Genomic DNA, 23,819 nt, shown 5'->3' with positions numbered 1-23,819 from the left:
GGTGTGTGCCATGACCACCTGGCTTCTGCTATGGCTTGCTATTAGCTCTGATCCCCAGGCAACTCTATTTATTAACATACAAATAAAAATCACATCTCAGCACGAATATAATATCACCATATGGGAGTGCTCAACATATTCTTTTGTGGACTATGTATGTTAATAAATACTTTCCAAATGCATGTATTTTTAAAAATAATTTATTCTTATTTTATGTACATTGGTGTTTTGCCTGCATGTACGTCTATGTAAGGGTTCAGATCTTGGAGTTACAGATAGTTGTTAGCTGCCATGTGGATGGTGGGAATTGGATGTGGTCCTCTGGAAGAGCAGTCAGTGCTCCCAACCACTGAGCCATCTCTCCAGACCCTAGATGCATGTATTATTAAAAAACCATGATGAATTCACTTCGTTATAATTGCATTATGACAAGGCTTTAACTTTAGTATTAACATCAGTTTTGTTTCTTGTGTAATTTCACTGTCATACGAATTGAAGACTTTCTACTTTTCATAGTGTGTCTTCGGTATCTCTTCATGACCACATATATAACCTGTTTCATTTCTGTAATGGCTTTATTAGAATTTCAGTGTATGCTCTTAATTAGGATTTCACTGTGTGCATTGTTTAGTTAGTGACTCTGTATGTGCATGTGCGTGTGCGTGTGCGTGTGCGTGTGCGTGTGTGTGTGTGTGTGTGTGTGTGTGTGTGTAGGCCTTAGGACTACCTAAGGCATTGTTATTCATCAGGCACACTCTATTTTTGAGACAAGCTCTCTCATTGGCCTGGAGCTTGATGATTAGGCAAGGCTGGGTGGCCATTAAGCCTCAGGTATCCATCCACCAGTCTCTATCACTCAAGCAGTGGATTACAAATTTGCACCATTATACCCATATTTTGTTTGTTTGTTTGAGACAGGGTTTCTCTGTGTAGTTTTGGTGTCTTGCTCTGTAGACCAGGCTGGCCTCAAATTCACAGAGATCCATCTGCCTCTGCCTCCCAAATGCTGGGATTAAAGGCGTGCACCACCACTGCCCAGCTCACCCTGATTTTTTTAAAAAATGTATTCTGGGGTTGAACTGAGGTCTTCATGCTTTTGAGGCAAATATTTTACTAAATCACAAACACTTTCCTGACTACACTGTCTCCTTTGCCTAAAACTATCTACTTTTAACTGTATCTTTAAAATTTGAAGTGACTGGGGGTATTTTACTGGTCTCTACTCAGCCTCCTGAGTGCAGGGCACAGGGTGGTGTCACTGTGCCTGGCTCTGAAGTTTGTTATTTTCTCAGGTTTGTTGAAGGTAAGGAAGGAGACAGGTTGGGAATTTGTTAATGATACTTTGAGAAGTGGTTGAGGGTGTACACTTGGAAAGGAAGGAGACTGAAGAGGATGAGTGAAGGCAAGCGGTAAGCAAAGTGAGGCTTCGGAGGTGTGGGCTTCCTTTATTTTCATGAAGCAGGAGAACTGGTGCAGGTTGAGCATTCCTTATCTAAAATACTTACAAACGGATGTGCTTGGGGTTTTAGAAGGTTTGTAATTCCATGAAGACCAAGTTTGTCTCCAATCCACAGAGATCGTCCTGCTTCTGCCTCATGGGTACTATTTTCTTCCTCCCTCCCTCCCTCCCTCCCTCCCTCCCACCCCCTTCCCTCCCTCCCTCCTTCCTTCCTTCCTTTCTTCCTTCCTTCCTCCCTCCTTCCTTCCTTTCTTTTCTTTTCTTTCTTTTTTTAATATTTTCAAACATGGGTATGGGAAGATGGGATACATTCTGAGAAATGTATCATTAGCCATTTTCCTCATGGTGTGAACGTACAGTACTTATATCAACTAAGCAGCTATGGTACAATAGTTGATGTAATCTTAGGGACTCATTGTTGACTGAGATGTCATTCTATGGCATAACACTGTATATAAAGAGATATTTTTGGGATGGCACCCAAGTTGCAAGCTAAAATAATTGATGTTTAATGCGTATATGCTAATAGATACAGCCTGAATGTAACTTTATAGAATATGTTTAGTACATCTGTATTTTGACTATAGTGCATCATGTGAAGTCATGTGTGGAATTTTCTATTGTGGCATTCAAATGACACTTACAAGCTTGCAGGTTTTGGAGCATTTCAGGTTTGAGTTTTTGGATTAGATATATAACCTTGATAACGATATCTGCTTTTCAGGATGGTCATGACAATAAAATAGATTATACCTTTAAATGTTTGATTTGTTGTTTGTTTGTGTAGCCTTGGCTGTCCTAGAGCTAACTCTGGCCTCAAACTCGCAGGGATCCCTCTGCCTCAGAGTGCTGGGATTAAAGGTGTATACCACCACTGCCCGGCTAAAAAAGATTTTTTTTTATTTAAAAAAGTGTGTGTGTGTGTGTGTGTGTGTGTGTGTGTGTGTGTGTGTGTGTGTACAGGCACATGAGTGCAGGTGTTTGTAGAGGTAGAAGAAGGCACTGGATTCCCTAGAGTTAGAGGCTGATAACAGCTGGTAGGCTGATCTGTGGGCCACCTGGTAGAGGTGCTGGATCAAACCCTGGTCTTCTGCAAGAGCTGCAAGCCTCTTAACTGCTGAGCTATCTCTCCAGTCCTTGATGTACTGCTTCATAATGCTGCAGTTATGATTTTACACTGCTTTATTAGATAACTTCGTTCCTTTCTTCTAGATTTTAACTACCATGTGAGCAGAGAGTATTTTTTTAAACCACTGTATTCCTGCTACAGAGTAGGTGTTTAAGGTGACAATTGCTGAAAAGGATGAATGCATATAAGCTAAGAGGAAAGACATTTAAGTTAATCATTAATGTAGTTTGACTGCATTAGATAAGAAGTACTTCTAAATTAGCATCCTTTTTACTCCATCAGACCTTGTATTTGCTCTCTCCTGGTGAATTGCTACTGAGAGAGCTCAGTTTCCACAGTCAGACTGTTTGCTTTCTGGGGAAAGAGACCTTATGCTCATTTTGTGTAGCAGAGCACCTTGAACATCTTAAGAAGTTGACAAATATTGTGATCTCACTGAAATCGTCTCTTTCCAGGAAATGCTGGCGCTCTCTAAAGTACCTGTTACTCAAGCCACACGTGGGCCTCAGGTCCAGCAGCCACCTCCTTCCAATAGGTAATTAATACGGCAAACAGAACTCTGTATACATATCATGCCCTCAACTTGAACAAGGGCGTTAGGTGATGGTATAATATTTAGTAATATTAGGGATATAAATAAATTACAGTAGTATATAGTTGTAAAAACAAGCTATAGTTTTTTGAGTCACTTTTTTTCAACCATTATGATATTAGGAGTTTAGTTTTGATATGTTTCTTTTTTATTTTTAAGTTCATAAAACCTTTATGTGGTTTGAGAGTGGCAATACAAAAATAGGGCCTCAAAAGCTTTTAATTTTGTCTTTGCAGGTAGCTTTTTCTTTAACCTACTGATCAGAGGTGCTGTTACTAAAAATGATTGATGCATTGATATACATTCTAATTATGTTGATAACCTTAAAACTTTAAAAGAAATTGGTAACAATTATATTGATTTCTTGGTTGGTAGTATGACTGGAGTGATAAACAGACTATAGTATGGGGCCCAGTAATAGCCATCTCCCTTTCTTTCTGGGGAGACAGTCTCCTATAGCCAGGTTGGACTTAGACTTGGTTTGGTGACCTTGATCTCTTGATTCTCCCACCTCCACCTTCTTAGTGCTGGGATTATAGGCGTGTACTACCATGCCTGACCCATTTCTTTCTCCCTTCTCCTCTTGCCTCCTTCTCTTCCTGTCTCCTCTCCTTTCCCCACCACTTGGAGCATGTATTTGTGTGTGTGTGTTGCTTGGGATTTAGCCTAGGCTCTCATACCTGTTAGATAAGTCCTCTACTGACTGAGCTACATCTCCAATAGCAAGCTGCTTCCAAAGAAATACTCCAGTGCATTCTGCTGCATATAGAAGATTGTGAACTGTTGGTCTACTGTGTATCAAATAGATTTTTCTGTTTTTAAGAAAAGTTCTTGCAATATCACATTTGTAAATGGCTTTTGGTTTACTCCTGTTTTGCAGATTCTTGCAGCCAGTACAGAAAATAGACATGAATCTCACAGATCTTTTGGGAGAACTTCAGCGAGACCCTTGGCCTGTACCACAGGGGAAGAGACCTTTGCGTTCCTCAGGAGTGGCTCTTTCTATAGCTGTAGGACTACTTGAGGTAGTAGTGATAAAAATTTGGTTTTGAAATGTAAGAGTCCTTGTGTGTGTGCGTGCACATGAGTGTGTGTGTGCACATGTGGACTAGTAAAGATGTGAGCCAAACACCATGGTGGTGGTTGGTGTAAGGGTCTATTCTTCTTTCTTCCTTTCTTATTTCTTTTTATCTTTTTCTTCCTTCCTCCATTTTCATCTTTCTCCTCCTTTTCTTCTGTCTCACTAAATAATACAGTTAGTGCTGAACCTGAACTAATGGCAGCCCTCCAATCTTAGACTTCTAAATGTAGGACTATCGCTGTGCACCACCATGTGTGGCTCTTCTCTTCTCTCATGTAGCAATCAGTTCTGACACTGTTTAGTAGAAGTAGCATTAGTTCTCACAGATTAAGGTCTCGTTTCCATGAACAGGCTATTCACTTCAAATTCCAGCTAAAGTAGTAGGTTGTTACTTGTACTTCTAGCTATAAGTTGGGTAGCTCCTCAGGTTTGATTAATTTGCTACAGTGGCTGGCTCAGAACTTATGGGAAACCCTTTACTTATTTATTACTCATAAAGAGTGTTACAAAAGACACAACCTGATAGAAGAAATGCATATAGTTGCATCATTGAAAGGGCATGTCCCCTCTATACACCACACACTAGAAAGCAGCATGGGTTCAGCCATCCAGAAACTCCAAATCCAGTCCATATGATTTTTAAAAAGGGATTTATTTTTATTATTTTAAATTATGTGTGTGTGTCTGTGTGCATGAGTGTGTGCATCTGAGTGTAAGTGCACTCAGAGGTCAGAGGCAGAGCTGGAGTTATGGGTCTTTGTGAGCAACCTGACATAGATGCTGGAATCAAACTTGGTTCTTCTGGTAATCCATCTCTCCACCTTGATTTTCTTTTAAGATTTATTTGTTTTTATTTAGTATATGAGTGTTTGGCCTGCATGTATATCTATACACTCTGTGCATGCCTGGTTGCCCATGGAGGCCACAAGAAGGCATTGGTTCCCTGGAATGGAGTTCCAGTTGATTGTGAACTGCAGGGTGGGTGCTGAGAACCAAGTGTGGGTGTTCTGCAAGAACAAGTGTTTTTATCACTGAGCCATCTCTCCAGTGCCCCTGCACACCATGATTGGTTGTGGAAGCTTCACTACAGAGGGAAGATTGACTGCATCCCTGGCTGGTGGTGTTCAACTTGTAATCTTTCTTTAGTCTTGAGATCTATTAGTAGGATGGTTGTTGTAGTTAATTTGTTCTAGTATCTGTTGGGTCCATGTGATTTATTCCTGGAGCACTTTCTTAGATTATATTTATTGGTTTTCCTCCTTCCTGCCTTCCTTTTTTCTTTCTTTCTTTCTTTCTTTCTTTTTTTCTTTCTTTCTTTCTTTCCTTTTTTTTTTGAGACAAGTTTCACAGTTTTGTGCTGGTTGGCCTGGAAAAGTATGTCACAGAGATCTGCCTGCCTCTGGCTCCTGAGTTCTGGTATTAAAGATGTGCACAACTATCCTAGTTAGGGTTATTATTGCTGTAGTGAAACACCATGAACAAGAGCAACTTGAGGAGGAAAGGGTTTATTACACTCACAGTTCCATATACCAGTTCATCATCAAAAGCAGTGAGGGCAGGAACTCAAGCATGGCAGCAACCTGGAGGCAGGAGCTGATGCAGAGGCCATGGAGGGGTGCTGCTTACTGGCTTGCTCCTCATGGCTTGCTCAGCCTGCTTTCTTATAGAATCCAGGACCCCTTGCCCAAGCATATCCCAACCCACAGTGGGCTGGTCCCTTCTACATCCATCACTAATTAAGAAAATTCTCTACAGGCTTGTCTACAGCCAAATCTTAGGAGGCAATTCTCAAATGAGTCATCAGTAGCTTGTTTCAAGTTCATATAAAAACTAGCCAGCACAGCTCCCATGTATGGCTTTTTTTTTCTTTTTTTGAATAGAAAAGTTTACTTTATCTCATTATTCCAGAGAGAGAGAGAGAGTCCATAATGGCTGGGGAGGAATGGCAGCAGGCAGCCAGAGCAGGAAACTGAGAGATCACATATTCAGTCACAAGTAGAGAGAGTGAACTGGCCATGGGACTAAGTTATGAGCTTCTAAAGATATATTTCTTTAGCAAGGCTGCAACTCCACATAGCCTCCCCAAACAGCACTACCAGCTTCAGAGCAAGTATTCAAATGCCTGAGTCTGTGGGGTCATTTCTAATGGAAACTATCACAAACTCATTACTGTATTTCATCTTGATTTAATTGTGATACATCATATACACCTACAAATTCATGAACTTTGTAGAACAAAGGTTTTTAAGATGTTCAAATGACTTCATGAATTTCATTGGTATCTATTGTGATATATTTTTCTATTTTAAATAAATTAAAAATATTCTTTATTATTATTGGTTTTTCAGGACAGGATTTCTCTGTGCAACAGCTCTGGCTGTCCTGGAACTAGCTTTGTAGACTAGGCTGGCCTTGAACTCACAGAGATCTGCCTGCTTCTGCCTCTGAGGGATGGGATTAAAGGTGTAGGCCACCATCACCTGGCTTTAAATAATTGTTTAAGTTTTTGGTCACAGTGGTGGCACACTCAGGAGGCAGAGTCAGGCAGATCTCTGTGAGTTTGAGGCCAGCCTGGGCTACAGAGTGAGTTCCAGGAAAGGCGAAAAGCTACACAAGAGAAACCCTGTCTTGAAAAAAACAAAAAAGAAAAAAATAGTTTTGAAATTATAGTGTAATTACATCATTTCCCTTTCCCCATCTCCTCCTTCGAAACTCCCCCAAGTGCCTCCTAGTTTCTTCCAAATTCAAGCCTGTTTTTTCCGTGTTGTGTGTGTATTCTGAGCTGACCATTGGTTACTGGGGACCAGTTGGTGAGCTCTTCCTGGGGAACACTGTTTCCCCCACTCTCAGCATTCTTTAGTTGCCTTAGATCTCTGGGTATGATTGAGGCCATGTGGGCTTCCCCTGCCCTATGTTAGCAGGTCTGTTCTGTTGGTGTCGTCCTTGTTCAGGACGTGTTTAGGCAGCCATGTTGATGAGACTTCGTTGGGTGTAGCTTCTCTGACATTTCTAGGAGACACAACCTTTTTAAAAAAAATTTATATATTTTTTAACTTAAAAATTTTAATTCATTTTACATACCATCCACAGACCCCCCCTCATCCCTACTCTCACTCCTCCACCTAGATCCCCCCTCAACTTACACCCCAATCCCCTCCTCCAAAAGGGTAAGGCCTCCCATGGGAAGTCAGCAAAGCCTACCTAGTACATTCAGTTGAGGCTGGTCCAAGCCCCTTCCCCCTGCATCAAGACTGAGCATGGTGTCCCACCATAGGGAATGGGATCCAAAAAGCCAGATCATGCACCAGGGATAGATCTGGTCCCACTGCCAGGGGTGCCTCAAACAGACCAAGCCACACAACAGGAGACACAATCTTACAGCAAACTTCCTGTTCCTCTGGCTCATTAAATCTTTCTTCTCCCTCCTCCACTATGATTCCTGAGCCTCAGGTGCAGGAGCCATGTTGGAGATGTATCAGTTGGGACTGACTCTACCACTCTGCATTTTGATCCTTTGTGGTTTTCTGTAATGGTCTCTGCTGCAAGAGGAGTTTCCTTGATGGGGTTGAAGACTACACTTCCTGGTTAGACCCTGGAGAAGGATGTCTTTTTAATGAAGTGTGTGTGTGTGTGTGTGTGTGTGTGTGTGTGTGTGTGTGTGTGTGTGTGTAAAGGGGGTTGGGAGGGAGGGAGGGAGAGTTCATATGTACCTTGTGTATGCAGGAGCCCCTGGAAGACAGAAGAGGGTGCCATGTACTCTGGAGTTGTGAGCCGCCATGTGGTGCTGGGAATTTATTTATTTGAGACAGGAGTGTATATACCTGCTTTTGGTTATCCTTCACATGTTTTGAACGAGTTCTTTTCCCCCAATAGTGTACTTTCCCCAACACGGGTGCTCGGATCATGATGTTCATTGGTGGTCCTGCTACCCAGGGGCCTGGAATGGTGGTTGGAGATGAATTAAAGACTCCAATAAGATCCTGGCATGACATTGAAAAGGATAATGCCAAATATGTTAAAAAGGGAACTAAGGTAATTTTTATTCAGTGTTTTCTTGTGATTGTTTTCTATTTTTGTAACTTTACATTTTATGGGGTGGTTTGCAAAGGTATATTTCACTAATGGTGATTCTTGAATCTTTGTATTGTTTCTGCTTGTTGATGCCATTATTATTATTATTATTATTATTATTATTATTATTGTTATTGTTGCTATTTTCAATTCAGACTTTTACTTTAATTTTGCTGTACTGGTTGATAGTTTGTGGTAGTCATTGTTATATTTTTGACAATAATTGATGTCATATTTTTGACACTGTGAGTGCTTTTATCTGCTAATGAGTTTCTCATTTGAGCTCAGAAATTTTATTTTTTTGTTAAAGCTGCAAAAAAAATGCTTTAGATTGGCTTATCTTCTTTTTTTTTTTTTTCTCTTTTCAGATGTATATGTTACTTGCCTGTGGATTTAGCTAGGGAAAAAGAGTTTTGTGTTCTCTTGGGTTTTATTTTTGTGTTTGTGTTGAAGAAGAGAATATATACCTCTCTTTAGTTTTGTTTCACTTAGGAACATATCTAAAAATAATGGTTTTTAAGTCTAAGAATTTTAAAATATTAGACTTTACTTATTCATTTATTTATTCGGGACAGAATCTTTCTATATAATGCAATACATAATGCTTCTTTTGGAGCCTCCTCAGTGATGGAATTTCTGTCATCTGCCACATGTCTAGCTGGAAGTCAGACTTTTAGTAGTAATTTAATCATTTTTATGAAACTGAAGGAAATTAAATGAGACAAAATGATCTGTAAATTATGAGATATTCTTTTACTCTTAAATTACTTTATCTGTTAATAGGATAAAGATTTCTGGGACAGTCAAGTTATATATTTGATTTTATTAAAATCTTCCGTAGCATTTTGAAGCACTGGCTAATCGAGCTGCTACGACTGGGCATGTTATTGATATCTACGCATGTGCACTAGATCAGACGGGTCTCCTGGAGATGAAGTGCTGCCCTAACCTTACTGGGTACGTATGTCATATCTATAACGACTGCTTACAGTGGGAACCACACTGACAGCGTGGGAAACGACACTTTTCCTGCTTCTTCTGTGTCTGTCTGTCTGGCAGCTGCCTGCCTGGCTGGCCTCGGCTGGTTGTGTGTCTCTCCTTTCCCTTTGTTCTCTCCTTCTTCTTCTCTCTTCTCCTGAGCCTAGATTTCTCCTCTATTTATTCTCTCTCCTGCCAGCCCTGCCTATCCTTTCTCTACCTAGCTATTGGCTATTCAATTCTTTATCAGGTGCCTTAGGCAGGCAAGGCACACTAGCACAATTTTCTTTTCACAATTAAACGAATGCAGCATAAACAAATGTAACACACCTTTACACAGTTGAAGTAATATTCTGGAGCATAAACAAATGTAACACAGCTTTCCTAGTTAAAGTAATATTCCACAGCAGCACATCATGAAATGTATCCATTTAAGATGTTCCATGAGGCTTTAGTGTGTTCACAAGTTAATGGCCATTACTGGGGTTGAATGTAGAGCGTTGTCTGACCCTGGCCAGACTCTGCCTGTTACTTGTTACCCTCCATTCTTCCCTCCTTTCTCACCCCGTCCTCTTGCCCTAGGCGACACTACTCGCCTTTCCGAATGTTTCATGTAAGTGGAGCAATAAGTGGTGTTTCCCATTGGCTTCTTTAAAAAATGTGTTTATGAATGTTTTGCCTATGTATGTATGTGTGCTGTATGTAGGCCTGGTGCCCAAGGAGGTTAGAACAGAGAGTTGGATCCCCTGGAACTGGAGTTACAGAGGTTATGAGCCACCTTGTAGGTGCTGGGAACTGAACTGGGATCTTCTGCAAGAGAAACCAGTGCTCTTGACCACTCAACCATCTGTCCAGCCCACCACGGGCTTCTTTTATTCAGCGTGCATTTTAAGTTTATGCACATTTACGATGTGCCAATGTTTCTGTTTATTGCTGAGAAAAGTGAGGTAGGGGTACAGCTTTATTCAGTATTCTCTTAGACATATACCTAGGGAAATGCAAACAACTAGGAGCTCAGTGGGGAAAAATACTAGAAGGTAAAGGCCATGGTCATCTGTGCTAAACATTACAGATACAAAATAATGCAGGGTGGAGATCACGTAGTTCAGCATTGTCAAGGCCATTGAGAATCTTACTAAAAACAAGGAAAGTTGACCTAGAGTGAGTTAGAAAGACAACAGGAGGAGAGAGTTGGAAAAAGCTGATATGGACAAGAGCTTCTCGGGGATTAACTTGTACAAAACCTTGGGTTTCTTGTGAAATAACCAGTGCTCTTTAGTATGTTTGAGATGGGGTTGTTGTTGGTGTTAACGTTGCTGGACCGAGGACCACACTTTGAGAAGTAGAAGTATAGACAACCTTTTGTGGATATATACTAAGAAAAGGAGCAGTCATTTATGCATGATGCATTATCAAGTATTTTTCAACACGGATAATCTTAGATGATGCGTGTGAAAGGAGAAAATCTGGGCCAGTTAACGGCTCAGTGGGTGAAAGCTCTGATGGCAAGCCTGAGGCCCTGAGGTGGATACTTGGGACCCACATGGTGGAAGGAGAGAACTGGTACCTGGAAGTTCTTCTCAGACTGTCACACCCACACTGTGTTGTGTGCATACCCATAGACATAACATAAATAAATGTAATTATATTTTAAATGGATTATTAATAGAAATGGGGTTAATTACATTTGTTTTGGGGGAATGTCTTTACTATTGGTACATAGTCTAATTATTTTTTTCTGGTAATACATGAGCCCATTTAATTGTGTTGTGTATGTTGTGTTTGCCTTTTTCTTGTGCAGAGGATACATGGTAATGGGTGACTCTTTCAACACTTCCTTATTCAAGCAAACTTTTCAAAGAGTATTCACCAAAGATATACACGGACAGTTTAAAATGGGCTTTGGTGGCACCTTAGAAATAAAGGTGAGAATCCAAATTTGACATGTGTGATATGTTATCAAGTGAGAACCTTGTAGGCTTAAAGATAACTTTAAAACATTAGTCAAATTCAGATGTACTTTAAAAATAATGGTTACTTTTGACCTTGGATTAGAGATTTTGTTTCCCAGAAAAAGGTATTGTTATTAAACGTACATGAGACTGGGATCATTCTGAATAATGGTTAGAAAAGAAGAGTTATGTAAGTAAAGTTACATATATTGCACATATATTTTCATTTTTTAGAGATTAGGTCTCATCAGTTTGTCTTCTAACTCCTTTCCCACCTGTGTCAGCTTCCCAGGTGCTGTGATGCACGTGTGTTCTATTAGGCCTGGCACTACACATTATACTTATTTTTATACTAAATTTATGTGTTAGTTTTTTTGTTTATTTATTTGTCTTGATTTTTTGAGGCAGAGATTCTCTGTGTAGCCCTGGATGTCCTTGAACTTGCTTTGTAGACCAGGCTGGTCTCAAATGAAGAGATTCACCTGCCTCTATCTCCCGAAGGCTAGGATTAAAGACATGCAACAACATGCCCAGCATTTTGTTTATTATTATTATTATTATTATTATTATTATTATTATTATTGTGTGTGTGTGTGTGTGTGTGTGTGTGTGTGTGTGTGTGTGGTGGGGGGTCAGGGGGTATCTTTTTTTTTGTCTTCTTTTTTTTTTGTTTTTTGTTTTTTGTTTTTTGAGACCGGGATTCTCTGTGTTGCCCTAGCTGTCCTGGAACTCACTCTGTAGACCAGTCTGGTCTTGAACTCAGAGATCCACCTGCCTCTGCCTCCGCAGTCCTGGGATTAAAGGCATGCACCACCACTGTCCGGCTATATGTTAGTTTTTATAATGGTAGAAATGGTCTAACTAGAGAGGAAATTAGTCTTTAGTTTTGTGATTAGTGTTGGTGGTATGTAAAATTCCATTATGAATTTCAAATATTGACTTAAAACACTTGGAAGGCTTTGTGTTAATTACATGTATATTGAAAACACCCTGATTTTGATTTTCATTAAATATTTCTGACCATGTAATCAGCATGATGGTAGGAAATTGTGGAGATGTGATTGGATCTGTAAGGTGGAGGTTTTGTTATTAGGGAAACTTCATCTTGAGAGAGAGACTAAGCTAATGTACATGATCAAATGCAGGGAGAGTAGGAAACAAAGTGGTGTACAAAGTTAAGAGAAGGGAGAGCTGGGTGTAGTGACTCACGCCTTTAATTCCAGCCCTCAGAGGCAGAGGCAGGGGTAATCTCTGAGTTTGAGGCCTGCCAGGGCTATACAGAGAAACCCTGAGTCTCAAAACACAAAATAAAACACCAGGGGAGTGTGGCTAATATTATTTTCTGAAAGATGAGAGGGAAATGAAAGTTATTCAGTAGCCCCAACTGAGGAGAATCATGGAGATGAGCATCAACACGAGATGTTTGGGAAGAATGCCTGGTGAGAGTGGATCCTCTGTGTTGAAATGTTAGAACCACAGTATTAATTATGTGAGCTGCCTGTAGATTGGAGATACATGTATCTGTCATTTGAGGGTTAATGAAGAACCACATTTCACTGTATGGCCTGCCTCACTTGGAACTCACTATGTATGCCAGCTTGGCTTCCATTCCATAGAGCTCCACCTGACTGTATCCCAGTGTTAGAATTCATGGCATGTGCCGCCATGCCCAGCAAAGTAGGTTTCTTTTTTCTCCAGTCTTGGGAATTGAACCTAAGGGCCTTTTCAGTGCTAAGCCAGTGCTCTGTCACTGAGCGACAGTCCCAGCGTTTTCTAATTTTTAGTTACAAGACGATGTAATAGCTTACATTTGGTAGCAGGAGAAACTGAGAAGAGACCATTCTTGGGGCTAGAGAGACGGCTCAGTGGTTAAGAGCACTGGCTGTTCTTCCAGAGGACTCAAATTTGATTCCCAGTATCAGCTCATAACTGCCTGTAACTCTTGTCCAGCCATCCAGTGCTGCCTTGTCTCTGTGGGCACTAGACATGTACATGATGTGTAGATATACATACAGGCAAAACATTCCCACACATGAGATAATTAAAAAAGAGATCAATCTTACAGACAGAATTTTCTGTGGAGAAGCAATAGATGAAGCCCAGGAGTTTGATGTATGCAGTTTGAATTTAGGACATGGCTAGACTTTGAAATCATGGTCAGATTCCCACATGGAGTCCTCCTATGGTTGGTAGAAATAGAAGACTGGAACTAAATTAGAGCCTAATGGTTAATTATTTTTAAATTTTAGAATATTTTCATTGCCTTGTTTTTGAGACAGGATTTTTCTGTGTAGCCCTGGCTGTCCTAGAACTTCCTACATAGGCCAGGTTGGCGTCAGCCTCACATAGATCCACCTACCTGTCTTTCCCTCCAGGTGCTGAAATTAAAGATGTCCCCCAACATATCTGGGTCTTCACTGACTTTCTAGTTTTAAATATGGAAGAATGTCTTATATTCTTAAACACTTATAAACAAATTATTAAAATTTTTGTTATGTTTATTAATGTGTGTGTGTGTGTGTGTGTGTGTGTGTGTGTGTGTGTGTATGTGTGTGTGTGTGTGCACATGGTCATGCTAGGATGCCTGTATGGAGGTCCGAGGGCAACTTTGAAGAGTTGGTTCTTTCTTCCTACCCATGTGGTTTCTGGGATTCAAACTCAGGTGGTCAGGGTTGGTGGCAATTACCTTTATCTGATCAGTCATCTTTGGAGCCCTAACTTTACCCTTGAGGGTACCAAATGTACCAAGTTCTTATTTACAGACCTCAAGGGAAATAAAGATTTCAGGAGCTATTGGACCCTGTGTGTCTCTTAACGCTAAAGGATCCTGCGTGTCTGAAAACGTGAGTAACGTTTGTTCTAAAAAACACAGTTAATTTCTAGGCTAGCAGAAAAACAGGCCTGTCATGGAAGCCTGTGATTTTCCTTTTCAGCTGTTGTATGTGGTTGAGCTTCTGTCGTTCACTTCCGTGTGTGGTTGTCCTTTCACATACACTGCCACCGGTCTCTGTTCTGTATGGCTAAGCTATTCCTTGTCTTAGTGTGCTCTTGAATACATTCTCATGACCTGGACAATTTCAGGTTTCTGAAAGCCAAAATTAATTTTAAGTGGCATTTGTCATCATAATTAACAACAGAACAACCAAATCAGAGAGATTTAGGTTTCAACTCCTTTCTTTTTCTCTGCCTGTTGAAAGACTGTAATGCATTCCAAAATTACAGTCCTGTAGTTGTAGATGGGATGATAAGACAGCACAAGATAGACAATCAGCTTTCAAAAATGACAAAGCAAAAAATCAGTTTATATGTAGTTTGTGTGGTAAAGATCTGTGTCTGAATTTTCTTGGCGTTTAGGATGCTTATAATTCTGATGTAGAGGATCTAGTCATACATGCCTATGTATAGGATCCCTTGACACAGATAGGGAAGTTGGGTGGAAAGGTAATGTTTCTGGTTAATCACTTGTTAAATAGTGCATGCTTCAAAAATCCTTGTATCCCTTTAATTTACTTAGCAATCCATTTAATAATCTTAATGCTTTTGTCATGTAAAATGCTTAATTGTATTTAATTATGTGTTTGTGATATGGTGTTAAAAATTTTAAGCTCTTAAGATTTATTGAATAAATCTGAAAGCTGTGTGTTTTTTCTTATTGGAGGCTTATTCCTGCTTTTCTTCTTCCTATAAATGAACAAATAATGTTCTTTAGCTTTCAAGCACCCTGTCTTCTTCTTCTTCTTTTTTTTTTTTTTATAGGAGATTGGAACAGGTGGGACTTGTCAGTGGAAGATATGTGGACTCAGTCCCACTACAACCTTAGCCTTGTATTTTGAAGTTGTTAATCAGGTATGACTACTTACATTTTAAAAAACATGCTTTTGGTATTTTGAGACAGAGTATGTAGCTCTGGCTCTCTGGAACTCACTATGTAGACTAGACTGGCCTCAAATTCTTAGTGCTCTGCCTGTCTCTGCCTCCCAAGTGCTGGGTTAAAAGCATGTTCCACCCTGTCTGGCTGATTGCCTGCTTTTTAATACTGAAAGGTAAACAAACACTAAACTTAGAACTGAATCTTTCATATGAATCGGAGGATTTATTTTCTAGTTCTGCAAACCATGTCATTGGTATTTGGATAGTTGGCAATGAATTAAATTGGGACAGTGTGGATATTTTAACAATACTGATTTTCCTGTCAATGAACAAAGACATCTTTCCATTTATTTGATTTCTTTTATCCTTGTTTGGATTTAAAATTGGTATTTTTTTCACTGTTGTAAATGAGATTATTTCCTCTTCCTCTCCTCATCTCCCTCCTTACCTCCCTCCCTTCCACCTTCCCTTTCTCCCCCTCTATGCCTAGCCCTTGATTTCCATTTCAAAGAGTTTGGTATAGTTGCATGACAGTGTTACAGATTTTTTTTTTTTTTTAAGCTAGAGTCTTATGTAGCCAGGATGCCTTGAATTCCCTGTGTAGGCGTTGATGGCTTGAACGTCTTCTGATCCTCTGCCTTTCAAGTGTTGGGATTACAGGAATGTGGAAACACATTTTTTTTTCCTAGAAATTGTTTTAAAATTATGTGTATGTGTGAGGTTATATGCCCATGTGTGCAAGAGGCCACAGAAGTCAGAGACATCAGATCTCCTGGAGCTGTAGTTCTAGGTGGTTGTAAGCCCATCTAGTGTGGGTTCTGAAATCAAACTTGAGTCCTCTGCAAGAGCAGTATTTACTTTTTTTGGTTTTGGTTTTGGTTTTGTTTTGTTTCTTGAGCCATGGTATCTCTGTGTAACAGCTCTGGCTGTTCTGGAACTCTCTTTTATTTTTATTGTTTTTTATTATATTTGTGTTTTAATTTTACACGTCAGCCATGGGTTCCCCTGTCCTCCCCCCTCCCACAACCACTCCAACTTCCACCCCTCCCCTCCATTCCCATGTCCTCCAGGATCAAGGCACCCCTGGGGACTCATTTAAACCTGGTGGATTCAGTACAGGCAGGTCCTGTCCCCTCCTTCCAGGCTGAGCATGTGTCCCTGTGTAAGCCCAAGGTTCCAAACAGCCAGCTCATGCACTAAGGACAGGTCCTGGTCCCACAGCTGGGATGCCTCCCAAACAGTTCAAGCTATTCAATTGTCTCACTAATCCAGAGGGCCTGATCAGGGTCCCACAGCTGGGGGCTCCACAGCCTTTGGTTCATAATTCATGTGCTTCCATTCATTTGGCTATTTGTTCCTGTGCCTCTCCAATCTTGGTCTCAACAATTCATGATCTTATAGTCCCTCCTCTTTCTTGACAATTGGACTCCTGGAGCTCCACCTGGGGCCTGGCTGAGGATCTCTGCATCCACTTCCATCATTTATTGGATGAGAGTTCCAGCATGACTGTTAGGGTGTTTGGCTATCTGATCACCAGACTAGGTCAGATCAGGCTTTCTTTCAACCATTGCCAGCAGTCTACAGAGGATGTATGATTGTGGATTTTTGGGGACCTCCCCAGCACTCTGCCTATTCCTGTTCTCATGTGGCCATCATTTATCATGGTCTGTTATTCCTTGTTCTCCCTTTCTGTTCTTGATCCAGCTGGGATCTCCTGCTTCCCTAAGCTTTCTTTCCCTCAAACCTTGCCCTTCATTACTCCCACTGTCATCCATGTTGTTCATGTAGATATCATCCATTTCTCTGTCATTGGGCAATCCCTGTGTCCTTCCTAGGGCCCCGTTTTCTAGGTAGCCTCCCTGGAGTTGTGTAGCAGTCTAGTCATCTTTGTTTTACATCTAGTATCCTACTATGAGTGAGTACATACCATGTTTGTCCTTCTGAGTCTGGGTTACCTCACTCAGGATGATTTTTTCTAGATCCATCCATTTGCCTGCAAACCTCATGATGTCATTGTTTTTCTCTGCTGAGTAGTACTCCATTGTGTATATGTACCATATTTTCTTTATCCAGTCTTCAGTTGAAGGGCATCTAGGTTGTTTCCAGGTTCTGGCTATTACAAACAATGCTGATATGAACATAGCTTAGCAAATGCCCTTGTGGTATGATTGAGCATTCCTTGGGTATATGCCCAAGAGTGCTACAGCTGGGTCTTGGGGGAGATGGATTCCCAATTTTCTAAGGGAGTGCCATATTGATTTTCAAAGTGGCTATACAAGCTTGCATTCCCACCAGCAGTGGAGAAGAGTTCCCCTTGCTCCACATCCTCTCCAGCATAAGCTGTCTTCTGTGTTTTTGATCTTAGCCACTCTGACAGGTGTAAGGTGGTATCTCAGAGTCATTTTGATTTGCCTTTCCCGGATAATTAGGGATGTTGAGCAATACCTTAAATGTCTTTCAGCCATTTGAACTTCCTCTGTGGAGAATTCTCTGTTTAGTTCTATAGCCCATTTCTTAATTGGACTGTTGGGCATTTTGATGTCTAATTTCTTGAGTTCTTTATATATTCTGGATATCAGCCCTCTGTCAGATGTGGGGTTGGTGAAGACCTTTTCCATTCTGTAGGATGTCACTTTGTCTTGTTGACCGTGTCCTTTGCTCTACAAAAGCTTCTCAGTTTCAACAGGTCCCATTGATTGATTGTTTCTCTCAGTGTCTGTGCTACTGGTGTTATAATTAGAAAGTGATCTCCGGTGCCAATGCGTTCAAGACTACTTCCTACTTTCTCTTCTATCAGGTTCAGAATAACTGGATTTATGTTGAGGTCTTTGATCCACTTGGACTTAAGTTTTGTGCATGGTGACAGATATGGATCTATTTGAAGCTTTCTTCACATTGACATCCAGTTATGCCAACACCATTTGTTGAAGATGCTTTCTTTTTTCCATTGTACCTTTTTGGCTTCATTGTCAAAAATTATATGTTCATAGGTATGTGGGTTAATGTCAGGGTCTTAAATTCAATTCCATTGGTCTACATGTCAGTTTTTATGCCATTACCAAGCTGTTTTTATTACAGTAGCTCTATAGTAGAGCTTGAGGTCGGGGATTGTGATGCCTCCAGAGGTTGTTTTATTGTACAGGATTCTTTTGACTATCCTGGGTTTTTGTTTTTCCATATGAAGTTGAGTATTATTCTTTACAGATCTGTGAAGAATTGTGTTGGTAATTTGATGGGGATTGCATTGAATCTGTAGATTGCTTTTGGTAAGATCGCCATTTTTACCTTGTTAACCCTGCCTATCCAAGAGCATGGGAAATCTTTCCATTTTCTGACATCTTCTTCAATTTCTTTTTTCAGGGACTTAAAGTTCTTGTCATATAGGTCCTTCACGTGCTTAGTTAGAGTAACCCCAAGGTATTTTATATCATTTGTGGCTATTGTAAAGGGTGATGTATCTCTGATTTCCTTCTCAGCCTGTTTGTCTATTGTATATAGGAGGGCTACTGATTTTTTTGAGTTGATCTTGTATCCTGCTATGTTGCTGAAGGTTTTTATAAGCTGTATCAGTTCCTTGGTTGAATTTTTGGGGTCACTCATGTATATTATCATGTCATCTGCAAATAGGGAAAGCTTGACTTCTTCCTTTCCAATTTGTATCCCCTTAATCTCTTTATGTTGTCTTATAGTTCTGGCTAGAACTTCAAGTACTATATTGAATAAGTATGGGGAGAGGGGACAGCTTGCCTTGTTCCTGATTTTAGTGGTATTGCTTTGAGTTTCTCTCCATTTAATTTGATGTTGGCTGTTGGCTTGCTGTAGATTGCCTTTATTATGTTTAGGTATGTTCCCTGTATTCCTGATCCATCCAAGACCTTTATCATGAAGGGGTGTTGGATTTTGTCAAATGCCTTTTCTGCCTCTAGTGAGATGATCATGTGTTTTTTTTTTTTTTTTTTTTTAGTTTGTTTATATGGTGTGTTACATTGACGGACTTTCATATGTTGAACCACCCTTGCATCCCTGGGATGAAGCCTACTTGATCATGGTGGATAATTGTTTTGATGTGTTCTTGGAGTCTGTTTGCCAGTATTTTATTGAGTATTTTTGCATCAATATTCATGAGGGAGATCGGTCTGTAGTTCTCTTTCTTTGTTGCATCTTTGTTTGGTTTAGGAATCAGGGTAATTGTAGCCTCATAGAAAGAGTTTAATAATATTCCTTCTGCTTCTATTGTGTGGAACAATTTAAAGAGTATTGGTATTAAGTCTTCTTTGAAGATCTGGTAGAATTCTGCAGTGAAACCCTCAGGTCCAGGGCTTTTTTTGGTTGGGAGACTTTTAATGACTGATTCTATTTCCTTAGGGGTTATTGGACTATTTAAATGGTTTATCTGGTCTTGATTTAACTTAGGTATGTGGTACCTATCCAGAAAATTATCCATTTCTTTTAGATTTTCCAGTTTTGTGGAATAGAGGTTTTTGAAGTATGACCTGACAATTCTCTGGATTTTGTCATTGTCTGTTGTTATGTCCCCCTTTTCATTTCTGATTTTGTTAATTTGGATGCTCTCTCTCTGTCTTTTGGTTAGTTTGGATAAGGGCTTGTCAATGTTGTTGATCTTCTGAAAGAACCAATTCTTTGTTTCACTAATCCTTTGTATTGTTCTCTTTATTTCTAGTTTATTGATTTCAGCTCTCAATTTGATAATTTCCTGGTGTCTGTTCCTCCTGGGAGACTTTGCTTCTTCCTGTTAAAGGGCTTTCAGGTGTGCTGTCATGTCACTAGCGTGAGATTTCTCCAGTTTTTTTTTTTTTTTTTAATGTGGGCATTTAGTGATATGAATTTCCCTCTTAGCACTGCTTTCATAGTGTCCTGTAAGTTTGGCTGTATTCATGTGGTGTATTCATTTTCATTGAGCTCTAGGAAGTCTTTAATTTCTTTTTTTTATTTCTTCCTTAACCCATTGGTGATTCAGTTGAGCATTATTCAGTTTCCATGACATTGTAGGATTTCTGTAGTTTTTGTTGTTGTTGTTGTTGTTGAAATCTAACTTTAAACCATGGTGGTCTGATAGAACACAGGAGGTTATTCCAATTGTTTTGTATCTGTTGAGATTTGCTTTGTGGCCAAGTATGTGGTCGACTTTAGAGAAGGTTCCATGGGGTGCTGAGAAGAAGTTATATTCTTTTTTGTTTGGGTGGAATGTTCTGTAGATATCGTTAAGTCCATTTGAGCCATAACATCAGTTAAGATCATTATTTCTCTGTTAAGTTTCACTTTGACCGATCTGTCCAGAGGTGAAAGTGGGGGGTTGAAGTCTCCCACTATTAATGTGTGTGGTTTTATATGTGATTTAAGCTTTAGTAATGTTTCTTTTACATATGTGGGTGCCCTTGTGTTTGGGGCATAAGTGTTCAGAATTGAGACTTCATCTTGGTGGATCTTTCCTGTGATGAGTATGTAATGTCCTTCATCATCTCTTTTGATTGATTTTAGCTTGAAGTCTATTTTGCTGGATATTAGGATGACTACACTAGCTTGCTTCTTAAGACCATTTGATTGGAAAGTCTTTTCCCAGCCTTTTATTCTTAGGAGGTGTCTATCTTTGAATTTGAGGTGTGTTTCTTATATGCAGCAGAAAGATGGATCCTGTTTTTGTATCCATTCTGTTAGTCTGTGTCTTTTTATAGGTGAATTAAGTCCATTGATATTAAGGGATATTAATGACCAGTGATTATTTGTTCCTGTTATTCTTTTTATTTTTTGGTGGTAGTGTGTGTGTACTTCTCTTCTTTGGGGTTTACTGCTGTGGTGTTATCTATTGCCTGTGTTTTCATGGGTGTATCTGACTTCCTTAGGTTGGAATTTTCCTTCTAGTGCTTTCTGTAGGGCTGGGTTTGTGGATAAGTATTGTTTAAATCTGGTTTTGTCTTGGAAGTTCTTGTTCACTCCATCTATGATGATTGATAGTTTTGCTGGGTATATTAGTCTAGGCTGGCATCCATGGTCTCTTAGTGTCTCATTATATCTGTCCAGGTCCTTTTGGCTTTCAATGTTTCCATTGAGAAATCAGGTGTTATTCTGATGGGTTTCCCTTTATAAGTCACTTGGCCTTTTTTCCTTTGCTGCTCTTAATATTCTTTCTTTATTCTGTATGTTTAGTTGTTTAATTATTATGTGGCGAGGGGACTTTTTTTGGGGGTCTAGTCTGTTTGGTGTTCTATAGGCTTCTTGTATCTTCATAGGCATTTCCTTCTTTAAGTTGGGAAATTTTTCTTCTATGATCTTGTTAAATATATTTTCTGTGCCTTTGAGTTGGTATTCTTCTCCTTCCTCTATCCCTATTATTCGTAGGTTTGGTCTTTTCATGGTGTCCCAAATTTCTTGGACATTTTGGGTCATGACTTTGTTGGTTTTAGTGTTTCCTTTGACTGATGAATCTATTTCTTCTACCGTATCTTCAACACCAGAAATCCTCTTTTCCATCTCTTGCATTCTGTTGGTTATACTTGCCTCTGAAGTTCCTGTTTGTTTACTTAGATTTTCTATTTCCAGCATTCCTTCTGCTAGTGTCTTCTTCATTTTTTCTATTTCCTTCTTCAGGTCTTGGAGTGTTTCCCTCGTCTGTTGTGTTGCTTTTTCATGATTTTCTTTCAGGGACTTATTGTTTTCTTCTGCTTCATTTGTCCTTTCCTCTAGTTTTTTACAGCATTCTCCCCATTTTTTGTTCTGTTTTGTCTGTTCCTCCTCTTTATTTTTGATTTCTTCTATACAAGGCTCTAGCTTCTTCATGATGTTACTTATAAGGTTGTTTTCTTCTGCTTCTTCCATTCTCTGATGTTCAGGTCTAGCTGCTGGAGAAGGGCTAGGTTCTGGTGATGCTGTATTGCTCTTTATTTTGTTGTATGTACTTCTGCTTTGATGTCTGCCCATCTCCTTATGGATTCGTTCTTGGTCTTATCAGTGTACTTGGTCTAGACAGAGCTGACAGATTTAGGGAGCCTCTCTCTGGTCCAGATGGAAGATCTGGGCCGGATGGGAGCTCTGGTCTAGATGAAAGTGCTGGCTGGATAGGAGCTGGGGTGCTGGACTCTGAGTCTCAGGACGTACCTGGGTTCTCCTTATCTTGTCCAGATGGGAGCTCCTCTTGTCCAGATGGGAGTTCCAGGACAGGATGGAAGCTCTGGTCCAGAATGGAGTTCTGGGGTGGATGGTAGCTGGGGGCTCTCTGGTCCAGATGGGAGTTCTGGGGCAGGATGGAATGCTGGATACTGGTTTCCAGGTCTCCAAAAGTGGCTGAGGGAGGTCTCTGGCAGATGGGTGTGGGGGCAAGGCGGTGAGGTTGTAGTATCCACCGGAGGGTCTCTCTGGTCCAGATGGGAGTTCCAGGGCGGATGGGAGCTGGGGGCTGGTCTCTGAGTCTCAGGAAGTGGCTGGGTCACAGGCAAATGGGTGTGGGGGCAAGGTGTGGAGACTGTAGGGTCTGCCTGCTGTCTTGGAAAAGGGCAGCCTTCCCACAGTGCTCGCCAAATGGTCGGAAACTGGGGCCAAGTTGGGTAGGTCCTCTGGGGATGGCTGGTGCCCAGGGGTGGGACCCAGAGGTGGTTGCCTCTCTGACTACAACCCCAGGCACTCACCTCTGGTCCAGATGGGAGTCCCAGGGTAGGATGGAAGCAGAGGGTCTTGGGGAGGGGGAGTCAAGCCCCAGCTAAGACTCCTGACAGCTGTAGATGTATAGCATGAACTGGCTATGCCCTGTGATTGGATTGGTGACAACCCCTGTTGTAATGGGAGAGCCTTCATGCAGTGACTGATGGAGGCAGATTCAGAGATCCATGGCCAAACACTGGGCCTTTTGGACCATGCTTGGGAGTCCTGCTGAGGAGAGGGAGGAGGGATTGTAGGAGCCGGGGGGTCAGGGGCATCGCAGGAAAACCCACAGTATTTACTCTTATCGTTGCCTTATCTCCATCTCCTCCCTCTGCCAACATTAAAAACAGGGTATTTTTTTCATGATTTTAATATTTTTAGGTGAATGTGTAAAGATCTATGTGAGAGACAGGTTGTGTTATTTTAGTGACAGTTTGACTTCCTGTTCCAATTCTGATGCTCTTGTTTTCTTCCTCTTGCCTGATCTTGTGGCTAGGACTTTTTGTAGTACAATGTTTGGTGACTGGTGAAAATAGGAATCCTTATTTTATTCTAGACACGAGAGAGAAGCTCATTTTCCCTCTAAGGTGTGATGCCATTTGTGGCCTTTTCAATGCATGGCCTTTTGTTATGTTGAAGTAGAATTCTTCTATATATGTGTTTAACATTCTCATTAAAGAGTGCTGAATTTTACCAAATGCCTTTTCTGCATCTATTGAGGTGACGCCATATGCCTTTTGTTTTTCATTTTATTGATATGGTACTATCATATCATTTATTCATTTGCATATGTTGAACCACTCCATATGAAGAATCCCACTCTGAGAAGATTAGTATTAGTTCTTTGTTGCTGCTGTAGTTAGCATTGTGAACCAGGGAGAGTGGGGGGCTAAAAACGAGGCCGACTAAAGTCTCATACAATAGCCAACTTTATTCAGAGCATCGGACAGTTTATACTCTGAGTAAAGTGTACAATGACAAGGACAGGCTGCACATGGCAACAACATGTTTTTCCTTAGAGATGTATAAACAAA

At 40.5% G+C, this 23,819-nt stretch overlaps 1 protein-coding gene across 1 annotated transcript in view; it reads left to right on the top strand.

The window, feature by feature from the left end:
• Positions 1–23,819, top strand: part of Sec23a (Sec23 homolog A, COPII coat complex component) — an 87,865-nt gene that overhangs the window by 5,407 nt on the left and 58,639 nt on the right. The window contains 7 exon segments of the mRNA XM_036205754.1: positions 3,044–3,123; positions 4,061–4,205; positions 8,135–8,293; positions 9,174–9,289; positions 11,112–11,235; positions 14,025–14,105; positions 15,019–15,108. Of these exon segments, the coding sequence (XP_036061647.1) occupies positions 3,044–3,123; positions 4,061–4,205; positions 8,135–8,293; positions 9,174–9,289; positions 11,112–11,235; positions 14,025–14,105; positions 15,019–15,108 (795 nt within the window).

This window comes from Onychomys torridus, chromosome 14 (genome assembly GCF_903995425.1).
Source record: "Onychomys torridus chromosome 14, mOncTor1.1, whole genome shotgun sequence".
Lineage (NCBI taxonomy): Eukaryota > Metazoa > Chordata > Mammalia > Rodentia > Cricetidae > Onychomys > Onychomys torridus.
Note: the sequence above shows the minus strand (reverse complement) of the source record. Positions and strands in the feature narration are given on the sequence as shown.